The following is a 21,362-nucleotide window of genomic DNA, read 5'->3' on the forward strand; positions in this document are numbered from 1 at the left end:
TTTATTGTGTATTTATAGGTTAGTATTGGGTAAATAAGTATTTATTTAAATAGTGCACTATTCCTAATTAATTGAGAGCAGATTTCTCAATACCCCAAGACTTCAAAACTTTAAATCTACTTTATTAAGTTCTTCGACTCCATTAATAGAATTGAAATGAAGCATTTTTTATGTGGATCTTTGAATATACGTTTAACCCAATTATGATTTTAAAACAAAAATTGGAACACCTAAAACATTCGTGATATTTTTGTATTGTTTTCAATTTAAAAAAAATTGAATTTTTTCTCATAATTTATAATTAAAACTCTCTTTTTTGCAAATCGTTAACCAAAACACTCATTTAATTATCAATAAACACCCAATTTACACCTTTTGATTAAAAATTAATAAGTGCTATACTTATAACAGATCACAGATGTTAACAAAAACAAAAGTATCTAGAAAAAAAGAGCCAAACATCTTAAAATGCGTCATCTTTTTATTTTGATCGCATATTTCTCTTGATTTCAAATTTAATCTCGTTTTGATTCTCTCGAATATTTTTTTTTGTTAAAAAATTTTAATTGATTAATTTTTTTACGAATTTTGACCTAAAGTAATAAATTAATACTGGGACTATTTTTGATAATTCATTTAAAATTTACAACAACCGATTTAATATACAAATGAGATCTTTTACAAAATAAAAGAAAAATTCTTAAAATTTTATTTAAATTAGAAGTAATCAAAAATAATATGATTTTGGACAATATCAAAATACATAGTTATTTTTAAGATTCAATCTCAGAGAGTATACCAGTTCGATACACTCTGTATGCTATGTTCGATATTTTTAAAACAATTTTATGATATTGTAGCGTTCCATTTAAGAGTATATAATATTATAAAAGTCTAAACGTGTATAATACTGCTACACCTCACTGCATGACACGAATGCAAAGATTTAAGTAGTTAAAGAGAGTACGCTCATTAGTTTTATATGTGAAAAATAAACATCAAAATCCTGAATATTTGCAAAATACTAGCAATTACCCGGAAATTATCTTTTATTCATAACTTCTTCAAAATGGACTCAAAAATGTACTTTTATTTTTTAAAAATATTAATAATGTACAATGTAATACAGTTTATAACTTTCAACTGTTCAAATAATGTTAAGTCTCGTATAGGTTTGACAAATATCTTTTAGGAGAAATATTTTGTTTGAATCAATTACAGAGACAGTAATACTCAATTTTTCTAGATTAGATTACACAATTGCCAGTATAGCGTCTTCAAACTACTCATGAGTCGTGAGTAGTCAAAAATCAACACAACTGCACTGCTACAAACAATAATGTTATGAGTTATTTTGGCATTTGAGCAAAATGAGTTATTTTGGTACTTAATCACAATAAATTGACATTTTTGAACAATAAAACAAAACTATATATCTACTCATTTTACAACCTAGCATGAATAGCTTGAATATGTAAATGGAACGCAAGTAGTATAAGTTTTTTAAGTATTAAATAAGAAAGAGAATTTTTAAAACATTTTTATTGATTACGAGTATTACTTTCATATATACAAAAATAATTGTGGTTATAAACGAAAGTGGTAAATTTTTTAGCAACATTTTAGAAATTGATTTGTGTTGTGATAATAACCTTCTCAAAACCATCAAAACAAAAAAGAGAATTGAATTTTTATTATGAAAATTGAGCAAAGTAAAGTGCGAAAAAAAAATTAATTACGATTTTAGCAAGCACTCAGCTCTCTTTGAATTTCTGTTTAGTTTTTGATTTCACTTCGACGTGTTTATATCGTTTGTTAACATAGTTAAACCGCAATTATTAATTATTTTTTAAAACCTGTTTAATATAGCGAACCAAATATTTTTATTGCTTAATTAAAATACAATTATGTGAAAAATATGATTTTACTAACAATTTTTGTAATTAATTATTTAACATTTCGTGCAAATGGTTTGTAAATTTAATTTTTTCCAATTAAAATAACTAAATGTTTACTTGTGTGATTGTTTAATTAAAATACGTACATTTATAAATATATTAATAATTATGTGTATGTTAATGTATATGTAACGTATATACATATTTATAAAATTGTAATATGGTTAAGTATGGTTATTATTTAATAAAGATTACAAAAACTTATTCTTTTTAATGTTTGAAGTTAAAGCATTAATTATAAACAAAATATTCTCATTATTAAAAATTTGAAAGCTCAATTTGTCTGTATGAAGGTGTAAAAACTTTTTAAAATTACATATATATTATAAATATTAGAGAGAAATAAGCAACAGTTAGTGTAAAAACAGAACCAAAGCGATGAACAGCAACGGCGGACGATTTCTGTTGTTAACACAGAACAGCAACGAAGCAGCAAAATCAACTTACTGTCCAGATAATGTCAAAAAATACTGCCGTCGGGTAATTTCGTAACGTTAATTTCGAATTTTGACATTTCGCTGCAGAAAATCGCTTTCGTTCTGTTTTCATCTTTAATTAATTTCATTGAATATTTAAATACAAAATATCAAAAAGTTCTTTGAAAACCGTATTCAGAAAATTTATAAGTATAACAGTAAAACTATAACAAATTTTTTATAAATAATTGAACCATGTTCGACTGAAATAATTTCGATAAAAAAACTTAAAGGTGGTAATTGTAGATTGAAATAATTAGAAAATGAGAGTAAACATACACATTTACACATATAATTTTACATTTAAATTTGTTGAGTCCTGTGTCGAAAATTTTTTGATCCTCACGTCTTTATTTGAATTTTAATTTGTCTATGTTACAAACAATGTCAACTTGTTTGTGTTTATTTGCATATTATAAAGATACATTTTATTGTGTACGTTTTGATTTTTCAATGTTATTTTGAACCATTTCTAAATTATAACAATATTAATTAATTTAAAGCTCAATTTTTAAAAAAATTTCTTATTATATGTTTTCTATATTTAAATAATATTAGATGTTTATGGACAACCAGAAATGAGAACACCATGTTCTTCAAAATGTCTTCCTTTAAAAGATTGCCCGAGTGCAACACAATCCTTTCTTCAATATAATATAACACCAATAACTTGTTTTTATGATGAAGAAACTAAAAAGATTCCACATGTGTGTTGCGAGGAAAATGAAATTCAAAGTAAAATTATTATTTTTATTCTATTAATTATAAAAATTTTAAAATTTTAATTTTAGTTTTAGGTTGCCATACACCTATAAGAGTCGACAGAGATATTGAATTGGATACAAGAATAACAAATGGTAACGAAGCTGATCCGAAAAAATTTCCCTTCATGGTATTACTTGAAATAAATGTTATCTACGTGTAGAACAAATTTCATAAGTAAATTTAAAATTTTATAAATAAATTAATTAAAAGGTTGCTTTGTCATGGGATACACCATTTGGGGACTTTTTTGGATGTGGGGGCACCCTAATTCATAAATTTTATGTTCTAACAGCAGCTCATTGTTCTTTTAATAATGGGTATGTAACTTTTATATATTGAAAAAAATTTTTCTATTTAAGAATATTTTTTCAGTACTTATAGACCATTAAAATATGCAGTTGTAGGTGGCGGATCTATTAGAAAAGGTAATAAACCTATTCGGATTATTGGAGTATCCCAACATCCAGAATATAATCCCAAACGCAAAAATCATGACATATCGATATTGAGATTAGCTGAAGAAGCCAGGTTTTACTAATAAAAATGAATAAAAAAAATAAAGCTCTAAATACTTTTGGAAATAAATATTTATATTATAATTACTTTACAGTCATCAACCAGCGTGCTTACCTCAACCAGATGATATATTAAGAGATCGCGCAGAAGTTGTTGCAGCTGGTTATGGAAAAATATCATTTTGTAAAAACTTTAAATTGTAAATTATTGCAGGAATATTTATTTATTTTTTTTATTTGAAATTTAAAACTATTCACATATATATATAGATGGCGATATATCTGAAAATTTATTAAAAGCTGATCTAGTGGTACATAATCAAACAGCTTGTGAAAGATTATATGGCCCGCTTATGGAATCGCAATTATGTGCCTTAGCTAATCCTGTATTTTTGCCAAATAAAACATTTCCTATTCATGCTGACACATGTCAAGTAACTCCAACTTTAGCAATTTATTAAATTAACACGAAATTTTATATGTATTTTGTATATTTTTAGGGTGATTCCGGCGGACCATTAGTCATTAAGAATACTCTAACGGTTGTTGGTGTAGTATCATTTGGATTGCCGTGTGGTGGTGGTTTTCCAGGTGTTTATACAAGAATTGCTTCATATTTCGAATGGATTAACTCGAAAATAACCTAATTTATTGAATATTTACATAAAAATAATTATGTATTAAATATATGCCCAACAAAATGCAGAAAATATCATAATGATATCTGAAATTTTTCAATATAATAAAAATTAATTATAGATTTTAAGCACGTACGTAAATGAAACTGTTCTCCTTCTTGACTGATTATTAATTTATATTTTATAAGCTTTAAACATAGCCATTCTGAATAAAAATTTGATTTACTAAAAAAGAAGTTAAAACCCTTTAATTTGAAATAAATAAGTACGATTTTATTATTAAATTAAGGGTTATTTTTAATTTTGTGCTTTTAAAATTTCCCTGCATTTTTTAGTAAATGTACTTATAGGTACTTGTGACCTTAGACTTGATAAAATACCTACATTTTTTTAACATTTTTGATATGAATAAAATTATAAAAATCTTTGCATTTCATCATCTGTAATTTAAACTTAAAGTATATTCCAGTGTTTGATTTTGAAACAGATCGAAAGACCGAAAGACTGATAGATCGGTATTTCTCTCAAAATAGTTTATTTACGCTTCCCTACCATAGAAAAACGCTTTTGTTCAGAAAACTCGATATCTGAAACTTGTTGCCATCACATAACGGCCCTTACTGTATGCAATGCGGTAATTATTGTATGCAATATATATTATGTATTAGGTATTACAATAAAGAAAGGGAAATTTCGAATACAATATCCTAAACTTATGCAATATATTTAATGCTTACAAAGCACAAACAATACATTTGATTTGTTCTAACTTTTTAAATACAATCGATACAATATTACATGTTGCCTGTCATACATAAAATAGGTGGTCAATTATACAAATTTCAAAATGAAAATGCTTTCGTTTACTCAAAATAGGTTATTGCATTTTACAACGAGTATTTACTCTTTACCGCTGTTTAGTAAATTTACCGCAGGTTAATCGAAAAGTCGCGTAATATTTTCAATATCATGTACGTACACTGTTAACATAAGTATTTAAACTTGTGAAAGTACTAACATTCACATAAACAATCGAAACTTTGGGACATACTCATTATTTTCTAAATTATCAATTTAGTAAAGTTTTCGACTTCAATCGAAATATTCATAGCGGTTAGAAATTTCTTTTATATAATTTTATCAGTTCATCTCTCATCGTATCTTATCAACTAAAAAAAAGCAATGTTTTTGATTCAATTAATCTTTGTTTTTTTAACATTTTTTAAAAATGGTACATTAAAATAAAAACATAAAATTAAAACTTCGGAATTTTAAATTTTTCGCCTTATTGAAATATTATATTTAGGCATTAATGGGCAACCGGAAATAATAACACCATGTTCTTCAAAATGCATTCCTTTTAGAAATTGTACTTCGGCGATTCGGTCTTGGCTTGAATTGAATATTTCACCAATTACTTGTTTCTTTGATGAAGAAACTGGAAAAATACCATATGTTTGTTGTCCTGAAGAAGATCCACAAGGTTGAGTTTTTTAAATAAATTATTATGTTATAAAAAAGAATTTTACACTATTTTGTAATTGTTTTAGAATGTCAATTACCCGTTAAATTTGACCTAATCAACACTGTTTTTAAGATATCAAATGGTGAGGAAGCGGATCCAGCAGATTTTCCTTATATGGTATTTTGAATATAGTAAAAAATAAGATTATTCTTATTCAAAATTTTTCTCGCAAAGGTTGGTTTGTCATGGGATATTCCATTTGAGAAATTTTTTGCATGTGGAGGAACTTTAATACATAAATTGTATGTGCTAACAGCAGCTCATTGTTCATTTAATCATGGGTATTTTAATATTATATACTTAACATTTATTTAATTTTTTTAACACGTTTAAAAAAAACTATATTTGCAGTAAATATTTACCATTAAGGTATGCCATTGTAGGAGGTGGCAATATAAAAAATTCAAGTAAAATTATTGGAATAAATAGTGTTTCACAACATCCGAAATACAATTCGAAACAAAAATATCATGATATAGCCATATTAAGGCTTGCTGAAGAAGTCAAGTATATTATAAAATTTCATTAGTTCATTAAAGATTTAAATATAATTAAATATTATATTTTATTGCACATAGTAATCAACCAGCTTGCATTCCAAATGAAAATTACATATTACCGGATGAAACAGAAGTAATAGCGGCTGGATATGGAAGGACACATTTTTGTAAAAAAAAATTAAATAAATTACATAATTTTTCTTTGTAGTATAAAAATATTTATTTAATTTTTATATATGAATAGATAGTGATATATCTGAAAAATTATTACAAGCAGATTTTTTAATATATAATCAAACAAATTGTTCAAAATATTATGGAGATCTTATTGAATCTCAGCTATGTGCGTTATCAAATCAGATTTTATTACCAAATAGAAAGATTCCTGTACGTAGTGACACATGCCGGGTAAGCTATTTAGATATTATAGACAAATAATAAATTAGAGATTAAGATTATTTTTAAAATTTTTAATATATTGGAAATATATCCACTACATTTCGAATTTTTTATAGGGTGATTCTGGTGGACCACTTACCAAGAAAAATACTTTAATGGTTATTGGCATAGTTTCATTTGGATACCCATGTGAAAGTGATATGCCAGGTGTTTATACAAGAGTTTCATCCTATTATGAATGGATTCAATCAAAAATTTCACCATAAATGAAGTTATATACGAATTGAATCAGAAAATAAATTTATAAGAATTCGCAAATTGATATTTGTTTTTATTGTTTAATGCAATTAACAAAAATTTATTTTCTTTCCAAAACTTCAAAAAATTAACCTTGAATATTTTATTCATAGAAAATACCATTTAACTATTCTTTACGCAAATACTCATAGTTACGTTCGAAATAATGAAGTGCAAAACTCAGCTATGTTTGAAAAACTTTATTCACCTTTCAAGATCATAATTCACCATCACAATTCAAAACATTTGAACAAAGCAAAATACGATGCAAAATATCTTCTCACACAAACAATACGACAGATTTTATGTTTCAAAACTTTTATCCACCATGAGTTTTTTTTTTATTTTTGAGTAAAAAGCAATTCAATATTTTCTCAGACTCCTACTTAAAAAAATGAAGAAATACCACATACACATGCACATCACATATTCTGAGAACCAAATAATGTGTTGAACTTGGAATATCAACATTATATTTAACAATATCGTAAAATATCCAGTAAAAGAAAAACAAGTTTGATAAGAGTTTTAAGATGCAGTCAAAAGACTATAATTTTTTGTAGAAGTTTAATTTAGATGGTATTTTTAGTATGTTCTCAACCTTTAACTTTATAACTGGAAAAGACGAAAAAACCGAAAATTTAAATGATTCCTTTAATAAAAATATTTTTCATTTTTTGCTTTCTATATTTTATTGAAAATGGTAAGAATCTAATGTTAATTAACGTAATAATTGTATAAAATTAATTAAAATAATTTATAATACAGGTACAAGTCAAATGGCGAATTGTGATAAAGCTTGCACTCCATTTTCAGGATGTTTTTCAGCTCAACAAATAATGAAGCACAATGGTACTAGACCGACTATTTGTTATTTTATTGGTTATGAACCGTACGTTTGTTGTCCGTTAAATATTCCAGAACTTGAAGACGATAGACCACCATTAAGAATAAGTGAGAAAAGTAAGTACTCGGAAATGTACTCTAAAAATACACGTTTAGTGGTATGGTAATGTTAAAGAAAATAACAGTGAAAGTAATTTTGTATAAATAACTTTCATTAAAACAGTTGCATGGTACTTTTTAAAAATTGTTCTTTTATAACTTAATTAATGAGCTTTTTATTTCATATAGAATGTGAGCAATATTATCCAACTCCACCACCTTTTGTAGCAATAGGAGGATATGAGACTGAACCCGATGAGTTCCCTTTCATGGTAAATTATCAAATTTTATAGCTTTTCTATGTAATATCTATAAGTGCATAATTCCAGGCTGTAATTGGTTATGGAAATACTAGCAATCCTATCTATAATTGCGGTGGCATCTTAGTTGAGAAAAATTTCGTCATTACAGCAGCACATTGCGCCTACTATAATGGGTATATTTCATTTATTAATCAAAATTATTACATTACACACATATTACATATGATAGGCTTATTTTATAAAAAAAATCTTTAAAGAGAACCAGCAGCAGTAGTGAAAATCGGAGGGAATCCATTATCAGATAATGCAACACAACCTATAAAGGTAGTAAAAGTAATTGTTCATCCAAAATATCAAAGCAGTACGGAACTAAACGATATTGCAGTATTAGCATTGGCTAAACATGTTGAGTAAATAATATAGGAATATATTTTTTGAAACAAAATTATTATTTTTTCTTATTATACATTTTAGTGAAAAGCCGGTTTGCTTAAATGAACCTCAGGGACTATATTTAGAATTAGAATATTATTCGCAAGTAATTGCTATGGGTTATGGTTCAACATCGTTTGGTAAAATAATTATTAAAAATCATTAAAAATTGGTTTACTTCTAATTTTTTGTATTCACAAAGGTGGGGCTTTTTCTAAGAAACTGTTAAAAGTGTATTTAAATGTTATTGAGAACGATGTTTGCAAAAAAGATTATCAAAATCAACCAATTGTCGAATCACAACTATGCGTACAAGGTAATGAACGACAACTGAATAATACGGAAACTGTTATACAAGATACATGTCAAGTAAGATTTTTATGAAAAACAAAAATTAAAAAAATGCAAAAAATCTTAATTTTTTTTTATTTTAACAGGGAGATTCAGGAGGACCCCTATTGTTACAAAGTTCTCTTACATATAAACCTCGTGTGGTTGGTATTGTTTCATACGGTCAAGGCTGTGGTACAAAAATACCTGGAATTTATACAAATATTAGTTCTTATATTGATTGGATTGAATCAATTGTTTGGCCACAAAATAATGAAGAGCCAATATTTATAGTCGCTTAATATGAGCAGGTGTCATCAATTAACATTTAAAGTTTAATTTTATATTTTTACATGATAATGCAAATATACTTTTTTTTCGCCTATAAAGAAAATTTATTCCTTCTTTCAATTGTTTTTATTCTACAAAATCAAGAGAATTTGATTAAGTCGGCATGCTCTTCAAGTGAAACCAATGTGACGAAAATCTTTCGTTTAAAAATGAACATTTTCTCAACAAAACTTTAACAGTGGATGAATTTAATTAATATGAATAGTGTAAACCAGAGAGAGAAAATTTCACAGGATATTTAATTTTCTGTTGTATTTTCATAACAACATTAATTCTATACTATAATGTAATAAAAAAAATAAAATTAATCTCTAAAAGTACATATTCTCAATTCTTAATGTTCAAGTTCAATAGCTCAATGAAAAAAGAATAAGAAAAGAAACATCTGAGAGAAGATCGCACTTTACTTAATGCTTAACAGGTTGTTTTTCTTATCATTAATAGTTATACACCAATAACTAGATAGAGAGAAAAAAAAACTAAAAGTACTAAACAAAGCATACGCACACACCCATAAAAATAGGAAACCTGTTTATGAAGAGTAAAAAGAGACTTAATCTCAGTTTATGACTTGAGCTGAGTAGAGCACGTTAATATTTATATCAGTTGTATAATTTTTGCCTGATTTAAAATTTAGTATCAGTTTAACCTTTATGGGTTTTGGTTTAAAATAAATTCAAACAGATTTTTTTAAATACTTACAAAAAATCTAAATGATTCGTTCTTTAAGAATATTTTTTATCGCTTTATTGTTGCACGTTGCTGACTATGGTAATAAGGACAAAATAAAATTTAAATCAACTACAAATAATTATTAACATTTTTATAGTAATTAGTCAAGAGACTAAATGTCATAAACCTTGTATTCCATTATCGCAATGTTTTACCGCCCAAAACCTATTAAAAGAAAATGGAACTAGGCCAACAATTTGTTATTTCCTCGGTTTTGAATTATTTGTTTGTTGTCCTCCATTTAATCCAATCTTAGTATTTGATAGATCTACAATACGTGTAAGTCAGAGAAGTAAGTACAGAGTTAAAAAAACACCGGTAAAATAATTATAATTAACAGATTTTTTTTTATTTTAGAATGTGAACAATTTTATCCATCAAAAATACCTGAAGGAGCTTTTGGTGCAGTAGCAGGATATGAAACAGAACCAAATGAGTTTCCATTTATGGTACATTCTTTATTATTAAGATATAATAATACATTGTTATTATAAATTAGTTTTATGTAGGCTGCTATTGGATATGGTGATGCTAAAAATCCTATTTACAATTGCGGTGGAGTTCTAGCTGAAAGAAATTATGTAATAACAGCGGCACATTGCGCCAAATATAATGGGTATAATTGTAAAAAAAAAATCTTGTGATATCATATGTCTTACGCATACATTAATTTAAATAGAGAACCTGCTATTGTGGTTCGGATTGGAGGAAATCCACTGTCAGATAATGCAACTCAGCCTATACGGGTAGTAAAAGTCATTATACATCCAAATTATGAAAGTAATACAGAATTGAATGACATCGCAATTTTAGCACTAGGACAACATGTTGAGTAAATATAAAGATAAAGAAAAATTCATGTAATTTTAAATCCAAATTAAAACCAATTATTTTTTTTTAAGTGAAACTCCGGTTTGTTTATATTCTTTTGGAAAGTTAGAATTAGCATATCAGTCAAATGTTATAGCAATGGGTTACGGATCAACTTCATTTGGTATATAATTTGTAATTATACAATGGTCTAGCTTTACATTATATAGTTTAACATTAAATCTTTTGTTATTAGGGGGCGCCTTTGCAAGAAGATTGCTGAAAGTATATCTTAAAATAATTGATAATAGTGAATGTGTTAAAGAATATGGAAATCAACCAATCGTTGAATCACAGTTATGTGTCCAAGGGAATACAAGACATTTTAATGGTACGGAAATTGCAATTCAAGATACATGCCAGGTACATTTCTTTGAAAAATATATAGGTACACATATATCGTAACCACAAATTTTTTGTTTCTGGATTTAATTGTTTATGATAAAGGGTGATTCAGGTGGACCACTACTATTACAAAGTAGTCTCACATTTAGTCCTAGAATAGTTGGCATAGTTTCATACGGTCAAGGCTGTGGTACAAAAATACCTGGAATTTATACTAATATAAGTTCCTATATCGATTGGATTGAATCTGTTATTTGGCCAGGAAATAATGAAGATGAAAAATTTTTAATTTCTTAACATTATTGCTTTAAATAGTCTTAAGATTAGTTCTAAAATATTTGAAATTTTTAAAGTATTTTAAGAGTGTTTTATACTACAATAATATTGTTTAAAACTTTTAAATTTGATTTTGATTTTAAAATTTAAGCAACTTCCCAAACTTCGCAGTAAATTTTTAATATCTTTTTAAATTTTAATTAATTTCAAGTTATACAATTTTTTGTGTGATTCATAAATTTCAATTGAATTTTTCAGTTGCAAAAAAATAAAAAATCCATTACCAATCAAGCAATAATAAATAACATCATTGAATTTTGCCCGAAGCGAATCGAATAGGAGTGGTCATAAGGTTGTAGTACATTTTATTTTTGTGTAAATATTACATGAAGACGTTTAAGTAAAAACGTTTCAGTCTGTCTAAACTAACTGAATTATACCCTGAACCTTGACAATCTGAATGTAAAAATTTATTTTTGAAATATTAAGAATTAACTTTCAAGGTTGCATTTAAGTTACTCGAGCCTATCAAACCATTCAGAAAATCTTCAAAAATATGTGCTACATGTAATTGAACACGGGACTAAAAGTTAGCCAATATATAAAGTTAGCTTTTGAAATTATATGGCAGCTTCCCGGATCAGTGCAACTATGCCACGTAAGTTTCTAGAGCATCTGTAAAATATACTTCATATTGACATTTTTATTAGCTTTTGAAATATATGAAATATAATCTGTTTGAGTTGTATGGCAACCACCCGAACCCATCGACCGAATGAGTTCGATTATCAAACAATAGGGTACATTCTTGGCATAGAAGAAACAACTTGTGAAAGTTTGGTTGTATTTGCTTTATTCGTTTTTGAGTTATCGTACGATCGGATGGAAAGGCATGTCTAAATCAATGCAGAATTAACGCTGAGCAAGAATATATATACATGTCCATACCGCAGAAACTCGCCGTACCAAAGTTAATATATATCCTTCACAAAGGTGTAGGGTAGAGTATAAAAACCTGATATGATCGGCACAGCACTTAACAGATCGCAAAGTGTATTTTGCTAGTTTACCGAAAGTTCGCTTTTCGGGTCCTTATATTCCCAAAAATTTTAACAGTTTATTGTTTTAAAAACCAAAGTTAAAGTGTCAAATTTTAAGGAAATTGTGTAATTATTTTTCTCTATGTGAACTCATATATGAATTGCGATCGCAGAAAAAGTCTGGTTTTTGGCATCTGATTTTCTTGGAAACCTATAGGTTGACCCGAAATTTTATCAACATTTGAAATTTAGTGTTATCACCCCTTACTGTATGCAATCCGCTCGGTTAGTATGTTTCTAAATTATCGAAGAATATCCATGGTTCTTTTTCCGTTTTTTGCAAAAATTGGATATGATTTTAAGAAAGACCAAAAAAAAATATTGTAGCAGTACCAAAGAAAATCATTGACAATATTTTTAACTTTTCGATTCCAATTTTTATTTTGTAAAGATTTATTCGCTTTAATAGCTGTAGGGAATTTAGTTGATGAAATTTTTAAAACTTAATCGAGAATTTTATAAATTTTTTTTAAACAAAATTTGCACACATTTGCAAATCAAACACCATCGAACTTTGATCAAATCAAACCAAATATATGTTTGATGTGCAAACCTTGGTTAATAAACTACTTCAATGTTGTGTAGAAATTTTAATAAAAAATTTAGTATAAAAAATTAACAGCTTAAATTTTTATAATGATTCGTCATTAATGAAATACACGAGATATTTTTTTATAATTTGCATATTATCACTCTTCTGTAAACTATTTATAACTCTTTTTAATTAAAAAAAATTAATATATTTTCTAGAAAATAAGAAAAATACTCACATGAAAAAGTCAGGTAATTCCCTAATGTGACGTATAATTTATTCAATTTTTATAGATCTGTACATAGCAAGAATATAAATGTTTAAAAAGAAACGAAAAAAATTACAAAATTTAAATAAGAAAATGTCATCAAGAATGGTGTGTAGCATTTTAAAAGTTCTGTTAATAAACAAGGTCTCTTATTAGAAGTTGATAAAATTAAAATACCGTGTCGTTGACAGTGTCAACAATTTACATATATAACATTAATTAATTTATATATATATATTTTGTCTTGTGTATAAATATATTATCTTCCACAAATATGAAAAAAAAAATTGAGCTTAAACCGTGAATTTTTATTCATTAAATTTAAAACAAAACTTGATTTGAATAAGTTCTAATAATTATTAATGAAACGCCTTACGTAATAAATATGAGTAGTTATTGTACAAAATTATAAATTTATGTTTCATAGCTATTTTAAAAGCTAGACCAAACCAATGATTTGTAAAGAAGCACTTTTCCAAACAAATACAAATATTGCTTTTAATAACAAATTACAGTCTACACCATTATTTAAATTATTTTCATTCATTTATACCAAACAGCATAAAATAATTGCATACATTTAGGATGAGCAAAAACAACGTAGGTGAAAAGTCTTTAACAGAATGATTGAATTAGACAGTTAAGTTAGTGAATTAAGAAAAGTAATTATACTTTTTGGTGGCATACCACTACCTTTTCGCTTTTATTAAATTTGAAAGCTTGTAGTTTTGGAAAATTTAAATTTTACGAATTTCAAGAAGCCATAGCTCGGCTGAAGGCGGAGGATGCTATTAAAGTTTCGCACTTACCGGTTTATAGAAGAAAAACCATATCAAGAGTGTGAAAGAAAAAACGTATTTTTGGTAACGATCAATATTTAATTGTGTCACTGTAGCAGAAACTTGGCACTATCTTTTTGCGTTTGCAAAATTCAAGAAATGACATTTTTAATCCTTTGAATGGTTGTATCTTTTACAAGGGTTGAATAGATAAAAATTTTCAGCTTTCTATCTCAAAGTTCTAAAAAGTCGTAAAACTTTTGTAAACAGATACACGGACAGACGAACGGGCAACCAGTCTCAAAATAATAAGCACTTTTCTTACATTTTTTTTATTTGAAAAAGGTGATAAAAACAGTGCATTATGTTTCGAATAGAGTACTAATAATAGTGAATATTTCAAATCAGCTCTTAATAATTAAATATCATTTTAGTACATTTTTCATAGTATCACTTTCTTATTACTACATGTATATGTGTATACAGTATATGTGTATAACGATTCACAATAAAGAAGAATTTAAAATTGAACTTGATTTCAACTTGATTTTTCACTTTTTTATTATTTCTTTTAAATTTTTCGTTCTCGAATTAAAAAATTTATGTGATGCTTTTTACACAAAATGTATTTGGTCTAATTTTTTCCGCATCAGTTTAAACACACTTTATATACAAACTTCAAAAAAATCTTTGTTTATATACAACGCATCAGACTAATGAATGACTCTAATGACTAAATACGCTTTATTAATAAATTTACTTATAGCTTGATCATTTGTTATTTCTACGAGAGAAATAAAGTTATGCAGTAGAAATCGGTTATAACGTACACTCAAACGGAAAAATGAACGTTATAGCCGATTTTCATTATAACCGGTATACAATTAAGAAATATGTATTTGGTTTAGGTATTTACTTTTCCACTTTTATGACATTTACTGCTTTAACAAAAAAAAAAAATATTTTTTGTTAAACAGCAAAAAGTTTACGACCATAATTATTTTTGCTACCTACATAAAATACTAGATGTCCAATCACGCAGAAGTATTCGTTGTAACCAATTTTATTTCCATGTAATCACAGATGTCGCTGATGTAAAAACATTCGCTATAATTATTGTCTCATAAAAACTGGTTGATTTTGTTACAAAAAAATTTTCTTTCATAAATTTTAGGTAATGAACCAAAAAAGTTTTTTCCCTCTATAACCGATATACATTCCATTACCGATTTTTATTGTACTTGATTTTACGATAATAAATTAGACCAAATGCAGTTATCACTTTATTAAAGAAAAAAGCAAAATTTGTTTTATCAGATTTCATTTTTATTACCTTTAAAGATAATTAATTTTAGTATATAAGAGGCGTAAGAAAGCGCAAGACATTTAAATATTTTTCGAATATAATAGTTAGTTATTAATTAAGATGTTATTTTATAAATTAATTATATTAGGAATTATCTCAAATACTTTTGAATTAAGTAGGTACAAGTATATAATATTAAATTTTTTAACAAGAAATACCAAAAATTTATTGTAATATTCAAGTACTCTAATATTCCTATCCATATTTACAGTTGTATTGCAAGATTGTCAAATATCAAGGAATAATGAACAAGGAAAATGTACAAGTATTCATTCTTGCTTTAAAGTTCAATATGATTTACAACATAATCAAATTAAACCTGATATCTGTAGCTTTGAAGGATTTGAACCACTCGTTTGTTGTCCATTAAACAGTATTTTAACACAACTGAATGTTAAACCAAGCGAGAGAATCAGTGTCAGAAGTATGACAAAACACTTCTTTAAAAATATTTTTAAATTATTGATATTAAAATAACTAAATTACTTTAGGATGTAAAGATATATATGAAATTAAACCCACCACTACAACATCACGACCAAATTTTATTAATGGTGAACAAATATTTTACCCAGAAGTTGTAGGAGGTGAATTAACTGAAATAGGAGAGTTTCCTTTTATGGTAATAATTTTATAAATTTTTAAATTTTATATTTTTTATTAATAAATTTATATAAAATAGGCGGCTATTGGCTGGCAAAAATATAACAATGAAATAGAATTTAAATGTGGTGGATTTTTAATTGAAAACAATTTTGTAATAACTGCAGCTCATTGTACTAATTTAGGAGGGTATGTACACGAAATTAGTTAAAATTTTATTTAAAAAAATTATTTCAAATGAAAATTAAAATATCGTTTACAGTGCTCCTCCTATTGTTGTCAGAACGGGTGGTAATCGTTTAGATGATCAATATACAATTAATATTCCTATTCAGAATATTCATGTACATCCTTCTTATAAAAATAGAGAAAACTATAATGATATTGCAATATTGAAATTAGCAAACAATTCTACTCACACACCAGCATGTTTATGGCAATTAAATGATGTAAAAAATTATCAAAAAGGAACTGCTATTGGTTATGGACATATTCAATTTGGTAAACTTTCTGTTGACTTTGGTTTAATTTAAAATAAAATTATTTATTTATTATTTAGCTGGTAAAAGATCAAACGATTTATTAAAAGTTGAACTTAATTTTTATGAAAATAATCGGTGCAATAAATATTATAATTCACAACCTGAATTTCCATTGGGATTAATAAATTCACAATTATGTGCTGGAGATCCAGATGGTATTAAAGATACTTGTCAGGTGAATATATTGAATATTGATTAATGAATATATGAAAATGTTTGCATATTTATGTAACTTAGAACCTATTTAAAAAATATATAAATATGTTAAATTTTTTTTTTTCAGGGTGATTCTGGTGGTCCAATTCTAATTAAAACAGATTTGAAATTACCTTATATTATTGGAATAACATCTTCTGGTTCTGGTTGTGCCGGACAAATCCCAAGTATATATACTAGAATCAGCTCTTATTTGGATTGGATTGAATCAATTGTGTGGAAATAAAACATATTATAGATTTTAGGAATCATACTTTCGGATAAAAACACATTTTTTTTTAGTTGGCCCAAATGAATAATTAATATTAAGTATTAAAATTTAAATTTTAAAGCTTTTAGAAGATTTGTAGTATCCCATATTCACTATTTGGCAACATTGTAAAATAATATTTGTGCAAATACTATAACATTTATTTGTATAGATTATTTCATTAAGTAAAATAATAGTATAATAACTTTAAACTTTTTTAATGTCCAAAGAGACGTGCAGACCGCTGTATCTAAATTGTTTCATATATGAGAAAATCTGATGTGATCAGCACATAACCGAAAACAAGGTGTATTGACTAGTTTAGCGAAAATTTGGAATAATAATATTAAAGTGCTTTTTAAATACCAACTTCATATTTTAAAGTTTTAGTTAACATATCTAGAAATATATTAATTTGGCTCTTCGAAGTGTTTAACATTATGACATCCGAATTCAACGAAACTTATGATCATCCAAATTTCAACGAAATTTGTTGTGATCACACTATATTTCGCATATCATGAGGTTATGTAACCTGCCTTGTTGTGTGCAATGTGACCGGTAAAAGTATTCAATTTTAAACTATGTATGTATGTCAGAAAAATTTGTTTTCTTTTTTTACATGATTAATTTTAGCATACAAACGTCACCATTGTGAACAAATTGTAATCAAATTGCTTTTTGATTAAATCCAACTTGCATTCAATTGCGATTTAAAAAACATAATTATTATTGTATTTAAAGAATTTTTTGAACAAGTTTTAAAGCATTTGTAAAGATTCATATAAAATAACTAGTTTCTGTTTTATTTACATACATATATACATATTTATATATCATTACAAATATTACCAAAGAAGTTTCTTTAAAATAAAAGCGCATAACCAGTTTCATCTTTCTATTTTTTATTGCAGAATTAAATCTGATAATCATAAGAAAATATTTTTAATATTTTCTGATTTTTTTTTTCTTAATTCATTTTTTCAACTCACAATATTTTTAAATCGCCGACGCTCATTATGTGACGTACAGGTACGTCATACATTTATAAGTGTTATACGTCATTTTTAGTGAATCTCGGCAGATACAGAAAAAAATTAAAATGAATAATTAATCAGAGTCGCTGAAATTTTATTTTGATAAACATTCCAAAAAAGAGCTTTTAATTGAGTAGAACCAGTAGAACCTAAAAAACCTAAATATCGCGAGAAATAGTTTAATGTCTAAACTTTATTTCTATCACACTGTAAAGTTTTGTGACACGCTACCCTATTAAAATAATCAATCTCCGGGAATTCTCTATTATTATAATCTTGTTCTCTTTCTTTCTCCAAAAGCAATTCGTTATTGCAAGTTAATTAATTTTTTTTTCTTTTTTTCCAGTTCATTTCTCTATATACTCTTGGTTTTAAAGGTATCTAACCATAATCATGTTTCATTGAGTAGCGATGAACAAAAAGTAAAAAAATTGAAAAAAAAAATGCAAAAATTAAAATCTCATCTACATTTTTCTGATAATTAGTCATATATAATTAAAATTCAACACTCAGTATAATAAAAGCTGTTATATTGAGAGCACACATTTTTAATTCAAAATTTGTTTAATTTTGTTTTTAATAATCGTATATTTTAATTTGAAAACATTTTAAAATGAAATTTTTTTTAATAATTTTCATCATTTCATTTATGTTTTTCATAGATACAAATGGTTAGTTATGAATATTTTATTATTAAAAAACAAAAATTGAAAAAAAAATATATTAATTTAATTACACTTGCATTTATTTACGAGTAATAATGTTTTTATTTGTTCTTAAAATAGCTCATGGAAAAATAATTTTTCCCCGCGAATTGTCATTTAACATTAATGACCCTTGTGAAGAAGATGGGTATAAGGGTACTATTAGACGTTTTGTAAATTGTGAATTAGCTATAGCATTCTTAAAGGAAGTTAATATTTATCCAAAAATTTATTATTTTGATAAATTTGAACCAATCATTTGTTGCATTCAAAATGATCCAATTTACAATAAAATAAATGACGAATCTAAAATAGAATACCAGAATTCTTTGGATGGAAGTATCTTTACAATAAATCAAAATAAAAAAACGGATTCTCAAAAACAAATAACAACTGAAAAAAGTGAATTAGAAGAACCCTCTTATTTCCAATTAGGTGAGACGAAATTGTAACAGTAGTTAAAATATTATTAAAGAAGCTAATGATGATGGTTGTCGGTGATGCTTCATTCTCTATAAAAGTTTTTTCTTTGCACTTAATAGTTTTATTATAGAAACTATTTTAGTTTTATCTAATAAACATAAGGTATAATGTTTTTTTTATACAATAGTAAACAAGCTATCTATGCATCTAGCTGTATTATATACATATGTGTTAACCGAAAAAAAATATTAATTCATTGTAAAATTAATCATGACAATTTTTTTTTAACACATTACCTCCCGGCGTTATTTCTAAAAAACTTTCCTCTGGTACCGGGGCAAATTAAAAATATATCGTTCTTATATAATATACCACGGGAGACTATAGAATAGACAAAGAAAGATCATACAGGGCAAATGAAACCCCATGTGAGAGAGTGACCTTACGGGACAAATGAGAACTCAAGTGAGAGAGTTCTTGAGAAATTTGAGATCAGACGAAATTATTTAACTTTACAGATGAAAACAATTTGAAATTAACCGTTACCTCGCTAGTTATCTTATAAAGGCGTTTTCTCTTATTTTATAAAGATGTTTGAGTTCAAATTCAACAAAACGCACATATATGTGTACACGGGATTTTCTTGAAGTTCAATGAAAAGCACAAATGTGTGCACACGGGATTTTCTTGAAGTTCAATGAAAAGCACAAATGTGTGCACACGGGACGTAATGTGTTAATTCTAATTTCTTAAATTTATAGCTTAATTTGTACTATTCACACATCTATGCCTACATAATATCTATATTAAAAGATAATTATCGATATACATCATATTATATTGCTTTAATATTCTACATAACAATAGTTTAAGAATTAATTAAAATGTTTTGATTAATACACTACCTAGCCTTTAAGTATAAGGTACCAGTTTCTGAGTTAGAATAAGTATTACGCACCTGCATATTTAATGTTTAATCTTAAATTACATATTATGTAATGTAAAACATTGTAAAATTTATATTTTATTAAAAATATATATTATATACCTGCCTGCTTTTTTTCAGAACAAATTACTTGTACAACAGAAGAACAACAAGGTATTTTAAGTCAATTTAAAGATTGCCCAACAGCCATATCGAAATTTAAGAATCAAGCAATTCGTCCTGAAATTTTTACTTTTAAAGGTTTACAGCCTGTTATTTGTTGTATAAAGTAGTTGTTTGGCAAACCTAAATACTTGTTTTGAAAATCAAACCATCATCGTTACAATATAGTTTAAAATTCTAGTTAAATAAAAATGATGTGTATAGATATTAAGGTATTTGTATTTGGTTTTATTATGAAAAACAAATAATAAATAATTCAATGGATATTATCGTAAAAATTTTAAACACAAACTATTTCATTTCAAATGGTTTGTGTTCACAATAAAAATAATATTTAATTTTTACGATAAACATCACTATGTTTTTGCTATTGCCGTCTCAAAATAAATGCTATTATGTAAACTTATACATTTGTAACGTAAGTCAAAATTATTTCATACTTATATTATGTATTTTAAGTAAATTATAATTCTAATTTCTATTAGATTATTAGATATAAAATTACAAAGAGCCATTCCTCATTATTTAATTTGTTTTGGTTGGTTGAAAGAAATTAAAGAGTTTTCTATTTACACTTCACGTTAATATTCATTCCAATATTTTTTCAGATATTTTGATTTTTATCATATGTCATTTTAAAAAACAAAATAATAATTAATATATGTAAGAATCTAAAATTGACTAAAAACTAAAATTGTAATATAAAATTACAAGAAATTGAAATGTTTAATTTACTTACATACTGTATTATATACGTTACAAATGTTTTTCATCTGTATTGTTACGGTAATGTATAAGAACAGATTTCAATAGTTGT

The 21,362-nt window shown here is 26.1% G+C and overlaps 4 protein-coding genes across 4 annotated transcripts; all 4 read left to right on the forward strand.

The window, feature by feature from the left end:
• The first annotated feature begins 1,816 nt into the window (after positions 1–1,816).
• On the forward strand, positions 1,817–4,502 carry LOC129611734 (trypsin-like). Its single transcript, XM_055525025.1, has 8 exons — positions 1,817–1,970; positions 2,993–3,169; positions 3,226–3,326; positions 3,410–3,516; positions 3,572–3,727; positions 3,810–3,898; positions 3,985–4,148; positions 4,215–4,502. The coding sequence occupies exons 1-8, from the start codon at positions 1,919–1,921 to the stop codon at positions 4,359–4,361; spliced, it is 993 nt and encodes a 330-aa protein (XP_055381000.1). The 5' UTR covers positions 1,817–1,918; the 3' UTR covers positions 4,362–4,502.
• A 5,538-nt stretch (positions 4,503–10,040) lies between these two features.
• LOC129612065 (serine protease snake-like) lies at positions 10,041–11,681 on the forward strand. Its single transcript, XM_055525520.1, has 8 exons — positions 10,041–10,165; positions 10,224–10,418; positions 10,484–10,575; positions 10,636–10,742; positions 10,806–10,958; positions 11,029–11,120; positions 11,193–11,359; positions 11,444–11,681. The coding sequence occupies exons 1-8, from the start codon at positions 10,108–10,110 to the stop codon at positions 11,636–11,638; spliced, it is 1,059 nt and encodes a 352-aa protein (XP_055381495.1). The 5' UTR covers positions 10,041–10,107; the 3' UTR covers positions 11,639–11,681.
• Positions 11,682–15,662: 3,981 nt separating this feature from the next.
• On the forward strand, positions 15,663–17,412 carry LOC129612060 (serine protease snake-like). Its single transcript, XM_055525510.1, has 7 exons — positions 15,663–15,777; positions 15,874–16,086; positions 16,154–16,284; positions 16,345–16,454; positions 16,528–16,766; positions 16,825–16,982; positions 17,091–17,412. The coding sequence occupies exons 1-7, from the start codon at positions 15,723–15,725 to the stop codon at positions 17,247–17,249; spliced, it is 1,065 nt and encodes a 354-aa protein (XP_055381485.1). The 5' UTR covers positions 15,663–15,722; the 3' UTR covers positions 17,250–17,412.
• A 1,430-nt stretch (positions 17,413–18,842) lies between these two features.
• Positions 18,843–20,778, forward strand: LOC129612082 (uncharacterized). The gene is made up of 3 exons (XM_055525573.1): positions 18,843–18,981; positions 19,096–19,449; positions 20,504–20,778. The coding sequence occupies exons 1-3, from the start codon at positions 18,924–18,926 to the stop codon at positions 20,653–20,655; spliced, it is 564 nt and encodes a 187-aa protein (XP_055381548.1). The 5' UTR covers positions 18,843–18,923; the 3' UTR covers positions 20,656–20,778.
• Positions 20,779–21,362: the final 584 nt, after the last annotated feature.

The sequence above is a fragment of the Condylostylus longicornis genome, unplaced genomic scaffold, assembly GCF_029603195.1.
Source record: "Condylostylus longicornis isolate FDR11 unplaced genomic scaffold, ASM2960319v2 ptg000055l, whole genome shotgun sequence".
Classification (NCBI taxonomy): Eukaryota; Metazoa; Arthropoda; class Insecta; order Diptera; family Dolichopodidae; genus Condylostylus; species Condylostylus longicornis.

Coding starts and splice junctions, on each gene's coding strand:
- LOC129611734 (XM_055525025.1), top strand. CDS start 1,919: ATGATTTTACTAACAATTTTTGTAATTAATTATTTAACATTTCGTGCA. Junction 3,899..3,984: donor TTATGGAAAAATATCATTTT/GTAAAAACTTTA, acceptor ATATATATATAG/ATGGCGATATATCTGAAAAT. Junction 4,149..4,214: donor TTCATGCTGACACATGTCAA/GTAACTCCAACT, acceptor GTATATTTTTAG/GGTGATTCCGGCGGACCATT.
- LOC129612065 (XM_055525520.1), top strand. CDS start 10,108: ATGATTCGTTCTTTAAGAATATTTTTTATCGCTTTATTGTTGCACGTT. Junction 10,419..10,483: donor AATACGTGTAAGTCAGAGAA/GTAAGTACAGAG, acceptor TTTTTATTTTAG/AATGTGAACAATTTTATCCA. Junction 11,121..11,192: donor TTACGGATCAACTTCATTTG/GTATATAATTTG, acceptor TTTTGTTATTAG/GGGGCGCCTTTGCAAGAAGA.
- LOC129612060 (XM_055525510.1), top strand. CDS start 15,723: ATGTTATTTTATAAATTAATTATATTAGGAATTATCTCAAATACTTTT. Junction 16,087..16,153: donor CGAGAGAATCAGTGTCAGAA/GTATGACAAAAC, acceptor AAATTACTTTAG/GATGTAAAGATATATATGAA. Junction 16,455..16,527: donor CATTGTACTAATTTAGGAGG/GTATGTACACGA, acceptor TATCGTTTACAG/TGCTCCTCCTATTGTTGTCA.
- LOC129612082 (XM_055525573.1), top strand. CDS start 18,924: ATGAAATTTTTTTTAATAATTTTCATCATTTCATTTATGTTTTTCATA. Junction 18,982..19,095: donor GTTTTTCATAGATACAAATG/GTTAGTTATGAA, acceptor TTCTTAAAATAG/CTCATGGAAAAATAATTTTT. Junction 19,450..20,503: donor ACCCTCTTATTTCCAATTAG/GTGAGACGAAAT, acceptor GCTTTTTTTCAG/AACAAATTACTTGTACAACA.